The sequence below is a fragment of the Hipposideros armiger genome, unplaced genomic scaffold (genome assembly GCF_001890085.2).
Source record: "Hipposideros armiger isolate ML-2016 unplaced genomic scaffold, ASM189008v1 scaffold_131, whole genome shotgun sequence".
Classification (NCBI taxonomy): Eukaryota; Metazoa; Chordata; class Mammalia; order Chiroptera; family Hipposideridae; genus Hipposideros; species Hipposideros armiger.
The window spans coordinates 2,012,067-2,018,816 of NW_017731481.1; the positions used below are offsets into that span (position 1 = coordinate 2,012,067).

Sequence of the window (6,750 nt, forward strand, 5' to 3'; positions counted from 1 at the left end):
CCTGTGTGATCTGGAATAAGTGACGTCACTTACCCCCTGGGGACCCATGTTTTCTCATCGTGAAGATGAGATGACCTAAGTGTCACATTTTTGAATTTTAGTCAGTGGGAGCCTTTCCCATAAAGATCAGCAAGACATCCGCCAGAGGAAGAAACAGCCTGGGTCTGACGTGCCAGCCATAGCATCCATCCTCACGGGTCGCACGTCTCCTCCGCCCGCCTTCTCCGCGGCCCCTGGCAAGACAACAGCAACTCCGGGTTGTTCTCGCGAGAGCAAGCCCCCTTTTTTTTTTTTTAGGGACAAAGGTGCGATCCTTCAGGGTTCCCCTGCCTCACGTCAACCCCCGCCGTAGCCACCTGCGCGATGGACCCTGCCGCGCACGCGCGCGTACAGAGCCAGACAGTTGGCGGTGTGGGTACGCCGCAGCTGTTCCTCTCCGCACGCAGCTCCGCGGCGCGCGACCCCGGTGTGACACCACGGCGCAAACGCGGCGCGGGGGGTAAGCAGGGGCGCGCAGGCGCCGCGGGCGTAGTGCGGCCGCGCAGGCGCGGACGGCGTTGGTTGAAGAAGACCTTCAGCGTTGCCCTGGCGGAGCGGAGACCGGCTCTCTGGGTGGAGGTGAGAAGAACGGAGGCTGCGGGCCGTGCCGGGGTTGAGGGGGAGGTGGGCCGCTGCGGAGCCCGGGACCCGAAGAGAGGCGAGCCTAACGGAGGGGCTGGGAGGGAGAGAGCAGCCTGACGGGGCGCGGGGCCGGGCCGCGGAGGGCAAAGGGGACCTTGCTCCCCTGGTCGCCTCAGGTGATGGAGCCGCAACGCCGGCGGGGACAGGCGGCGCTCCGAGTGCCTCCTCGCGACCTTCCCTCCGCCTGTTGTGCCCACGGGACTTTGTTTCCAGGCATCATGCCAGAAAGGAGGTTGGTTTCTAAGGAAGTTAGATTCTCGAACCCCAAACCTACTTCCCGCCCCCAGCTGCCTCCCTGGAATTGTTGTCCAGCCTCAGGGAAGCCCTTTTTTTCCACTCCTTACTGACAAAGGGAGGATGCTTTATGTGCAACTTAAAATGGAGAAACTAGGAACAAAACGGGCTATTTACAGACTGTGTAGTTATTGTGTAAAGCAGTATTACCTCCCCCCACCTTCGTCTAATGCAGCCTCGGTACGTTGTGCATGTCTACGAATAAGTGCGTTTTGTAGAGCTAACAGAAATATGTGATGATAGCTTTATTCTCGAGTAACACGAGGTATCTGTGGCTTCTCGATTTTTGCTTGATCATCCCTGCCGTGCATTTCCCGTTAGAATCGTGATCCCGAGAAAGCAAGGGTGAGCTAGGCAGAGTTGAGGTCAGGTGGTAAACGAAATCACCTGCGCGGCTTGTGCACATTGTCTGGCAGTGGTTTTGAAAAAGAAAGCAATGCTAAAAGATTGTGATGAGTCCCTAGATGGAAGTTTCTAAATATTTAGGTGTACCTTTTCTTTTGTCAAGTAGATTAAAAAAAACAACACACACCAGACTGTAAAGCTTTAACACCTCTGTTTGAATGTACAGTGCCTGCTTTTCTGTACTTACCTTACCAAATTGTAGACTTCTGATGAAATTCCAACAGATACAAACATCAGTTGTGATGATAAAGAGTAATATTAGATTGCAGTTGACTGTGTAAAAAGAATAGAATCGATCATTTGAATACAAGGAACTGAATTTGTAAAATAATTGCCCTGGAAGTGAACTCTGAAACCCTGAGGCTTAGAACAAAGTTATGGTATGAGTCAGTACATTTATCCTGACCCTTTCATCTTTTTTTTTTTTAAGATTTTTTTATTGGGGAATTGGGGGAATTGGAACAGTGCTGGGGAATTGGGGGAAGGGGAACAGACAAGTTGCTGTCGTTTTGTTCTTCAGTCTAGTTGTGGAGGATGTTGCTTCACTGGCCCAAGTGGCACCATCATTGCGCTCTTCCCGGGCGAGGCAGATCAGTCGCCGGCTTCTGGACGGCTGCTCACTGCGGCTGCTGGCCGCTCACGCTGGCTGCTGGCTACATACAGTAGCCCATGGCAACCCACTGCTACAGGGGCTGCAGCCTACGCCGTCGCCAGCGACTCACGGCAGCCCAGCTCCAGGTTGAGCTGTTGTTCAGCATCTTAGCTGTAGAGGGCAGTGTCACTGGCCCTCATATGTGGGATCCGAACCGGGGCCCTCTGGCGTCCCAAGCGAGTTCTTAACCAATGCACCACTCGGCCGGCCCCTGACCCTTTCATCTTTACTCTTTCCTTGTAACATTATACGTGTATATATTTTTATAGGACACTTTTTCTTTTAACATAACGTCTGTCATATCTGACAGGTTTAGGTTAAGAAGCAAATTATAAATGAGTTCACAATTCAGAAGTGCATAAGTGTATGTTAATGTACCAGATATGGTATAGGCAGAAACTTAGCAGAAGGCTACATTAAGAACTAGGCTAAATACAAATATTAGTTTGAATGTGTAGATAGTTCAGGCATAGTACTTGCAAGGGCTAGCCGGTGCTCTGGATTTTTCTGATATAGCTGGGTAATGGGGCTGCTTGAAGTGGTTCTACAATTGGTTACACATGGCTTTTGAGACGGCCGCAGGAAAAGATTTCGCATTATACAAGGAGGGCAAAGGAATGGTATGTTCAGCACTGCTGGTAGAATTTCAGAGAATTTCGATGTGAGGGTCACATTGGCAGTAGAAAAGCTGGGTAAATACTAAATAGGTAAGATGAAAAGTGAAGGCACCTTGGGATTTTGAAGGCTTTAACTTTAGAGTGTACACCAATTTTTGGTAAGCAGATTACTGCAGGTTAAATTTATCCTATTTCTGGGTAATGGGTAAGAGTATAGCACTTTTTAAAGAAGAGTTTTGAGAGGGCATATTTTGGATGAATACATTTTAATTATTGGGTTGTCAGAAGTCATGATGCATTTTTGCAACAAAAAACATAGAAAAAATACGTCATGACTTTTCCGACAACCTAATAGTATGGTAATTCTTATTTTAAGAGCTGACTTTGTAGTGGCAAAATGTTAACCCTGAAGATTTTTGATACATCTATTTTTACAATTCCTTAACAAATTTATCTTGTCGCTTTATACAGCTCTTTGGCTTTATAACAGCCCAAGAAATATTTTTCTAATGTAAATATTCCTTTTTTTAAGTAAAAAATGAAATTAACCCATTTCTCCTCTAGCCTGTGAGAAATTTCTTTTCTTTGTAATATAATCAGAAAGTTGACTTTTGTGAATCTCATGAAAAAACCCTTTTATTCTCCAGTGTTCTGCAAAACTCTTTTTAAAGGAGCAGAATGCCTTCTCAACTTTGCTTGCATTAGGGTATAAGCATAAATGATGCAGAGACAAACCATATACCTCTTCTCACAGCACTAAACCATAGAAAGACTACAGGTAAATACTAAATGGTTATTTTTATTCCATTGTCCCTGTTTTTCTTTATAAGATATGTGTAACACACCGACTTACTGTGACCTAGGAAAGGCTGCCAAGGATGTCTTCAACAAAGGCTATGGTAAGTATGCGATTGTAAATTTCCAATTTGGGTTAAGGGTTAGTATTTAATGCCTGCTACCCTGTGCTGGTAAAATGAGGTTAAGGCAACAATAATATACCTCACAAGATTTAAGGGGAAAACTTAACAGGTTGTTATTAGACTTCATTCTTTAGAGGCAGAGCCCCACTGGCATTAATAGCAGTCGTGTGTGTGTATGTATAGAACATACAAAGGGCCAGCCAAGTGGCTCAGTTGGTTAAGAGCTCGCTCAAGAGTTTGAGCTCTGAGCAACAGTGGTTCGATGCCCGGCCCGAGCTGAGCTGCTGCTGAGCTGCCAACAGATGGCAGGATGGCTCAACTTAAAAAAAACAAACAAAACATACACACATAGTTAATAGACCAAATAACATTAAACCTGTAATATGTGTGCCCTGGGGACATTTAAAGTACGGGGTACATGTTTCCTTTTCCAAATAATGGCAATATTTTCATGAGAGCCAAGCACAACTTGACTTCTTTGGGGTAATATATGTTCTTTGATCCCAAATAGACATTTATTTTTAGTTTTTAATGTTTGTCTTTAAATTTTTAACTTTTTGTGTTGTAAACGTTTTGTTTTTTATTAATAGTAATGTTAATTGTATATTTTAAGCTTGTATATGTATTTGCATAGTATTTTCTAATAATTTTGGTTCTTAGAATAGTACATATTCCTTTCATTCATTTGTTGTTTAGCTTATATTTTTAAAATATGTCTTTATTATTTTTAGGGGCTTAAAGTAATACTTCAGTTATATCATTATAATTCAGTTTCTCATGGAACTCTCACCTAACGAGAATACTGTGTCTTTTCCATATGGAAGGTACCATGGACTATTTTCATAATTTCTAAGTTGCAAAAACTGGAGTGAACGTCACATTTTGTATGTTTCTGTGTTTAGGGTTTGGCATGGTCAAAATAGATCTGAAAACCAAGTCATGTAGTGGGGTGGTAAGTACCTAATATATTTTCAATAGATGTAGCTTAATTAACTTAAATGAACCTACTTAAAAATCAGTGTTTAGTGTAGTTACGTGAAATAGCATACTTTTGGCACTATGCTCTTTTCCCTACAGCTTTGTTGTACTCTTCTGATTTCAGTGAGGATCTTCTACTCAGCCACTTAAGCCCATAGGCAATCAGGTTGAATTTTGTGGGGACCCTTTGTTTTTGTTATAATAAGACAATCCTGAGTCTGACTCTCAGAAGATATAGAATATATTATGTGTATATTTTTTAAACCCATGAAATATTGTTACACTTTCATGAATATACATGTAGGCACTAAAAACTTCTATTGTGTTGGGTTCATGCAAGTTTTATTGCCTTTTTAAAGAACAAGTTAAATTTAGTCTTTTAATGATTGTGTCCTTTAATGATTAATTGAAGTGTCCTTTAATGATTAATTGAAGCCAGTATAGAAATAAAATGCATGTAGGTTAGTTTACAGTTTTTATTGATGTTCACAAAGTCTTTTTTACTGAAAGTTAAGAATATAGTAAAGGATATATGGGCATATTTTAAAAGCATCATTAATCAGAGCTTTTATTCAGTAAATTTCAGCAACTAAATTAACTTTACATTCACCTCATTCTCTGATTTCTCCCTGTTCGCACATCTGTTTTTGGTATTTACTTGTTCAAACCAGTGTAATTTTATTTCTACATATAAGGGTTTAATTAGAAGGGCAGGAGGTGTGTAGAATTCTTACAATACTTTGTCTCATATTCTGTATAATCCTGGTTTGTCACTGTTATTCTTTCCCTGGGTTTTCTAGTGGTAAATGAATACATATGCAACTATCCTCCTAGGATGGGCGTATTGTTATATGGTTTTGTTAAAATGGAAAAATTATACTCATTTTGAGTAGGGTTTCAGAATTTGCTCAAGTTAGGTTTGTGTTGCAAAACCCTCAACTAAAATTTTATCTCCCTTTCATGCGGCTGTGGTGTGGGAATATTAATTCAGATGGTAAGAAAAACAGCATGTTTGTGTGCTTGTTTTTTTTATGGCTGCTTTTGGTCTGGTACTTATTTAGGATAAATTACACCCATTGCTCCAAATTTCTTAGATCATATCTTGATATTTTTATCAGATGCCATTGATTTAACAATAATGTTTTAAAGATTGTTTCATTGCTTTCTAGCATTTAATGTAGAAATGTTGATGTTATATGCATGTTGTAAATGTATTTTGCACTGTTTGATCTAATTAAGAAATCAGACAAAAACTGAAGCAGTTATGAGCCTGGAACTCAACTTAGAAAAATTCTAGCCTTCGCTTTGAGATTTGTATCTCTAATATTTTAGACTTTTGACAGAGCTTCAAGCTAAGAAATGACGATAACAAGGAAGAAAAGTACACTCTTTTACCTTAATTTTGTGCACTAAAGTTAAGGTTTATATTTGCTATACTTGAAGTTTATAAAAGATGAATGTAAAAAATAATACACTGGGTAGTTGGATCTACTAAAAGAAAATGATGGTCAAATAATTGTGTGAGCTGTTAAACATGACTAGCATTTTATCATTTTTACTAAGGCCTTGCCCTAAATGTGCAGCATGATTTCTCTTTGAAAATTTTCTGTGTGGTTGGTGGTGATAAACAGATCATAGTTTCCCAGTTGTTTCATCAGCCTGTAGAACCAGAGTTACCAGGAGGGTATTTGGTAAAGGGAGGACTCATATTGCAGGCAGTGGAACACAACTGGTCAGGGTTGGCAGCATTTCAGAAATACTCTTTAAAAACAGGGCCAGTCAGAATGTTTTTTTCTTGACAGTTCATAGATTGACAGTGACAGGTGTTGACTGTTTGCTTCTCCCTAGAAGGAAATCTATTTCTAATTGCTTGTCATCATATGACTGAAATGACACCTAAGGAGAGAGGAAGATCTATTTTAAGTCACTCATAGTAATTATTTGATAGAAAGTTTAAAAAATAGATAGGCGGAGAAGGGAGAAAGAAGGATAAATTATAACATTTTATTTTGTTGTAAAAAATGGATGGATACTTTAAAATTTTTAAATTGTTTATGTTGAAAGTTTTACAGATAGCTTTGTGGACAAACATAATAAAGTTTTCACAACAGGTGAATGTAGTTAATGCCACTCAGCTGCACATTTAAAAGTGGTTAAAATGGTAAATTTTGTATTAAGTATATTTTATTTATTTTATTTTTTT

The 6,750-nt window shown here is 40.2% G+C and overlaps 1 protein-coding gene across 3 annotated transcripts in view; it reads left to right on the forward strand.

Moving 5' to 3' along the window:
- Positions 1–474: 474 nt before the first annotated feature.
- Positions 475–6,750, forward strand: part of VDAC3 (voltage dependent anion channel 3) — a 13,046-nt gene continuing 6,770 nt past the window's right edge. Inside the window, exons 1-4 of one of the 3 annotated variants that reach the window (XM_019649292.1) lie at positions 510–618; positions 3,480–3,548; positions 4,472–4,521; positions 5,539–5,541. In XM_019649292.1, the coding sequence (XP_019504837.1) occupies positions 3,482–3,548; positions 4,472–4,521; positions 5,539–5,541 (120 nt within the window). In that variant the 5' untranslated portion in view covers positions 510–618; positions 3,480–3,481. Of the gene's footprint in view, positions 619–3,479; positions 3,549–4,471; positions 4,522–5,538; positions 5,542–6,750 lie in introns of all 3 variants that reach the window. The other 2 variants (XM_019649293.1, XM_019649294.1) reach the window with 2 other exon arrangements.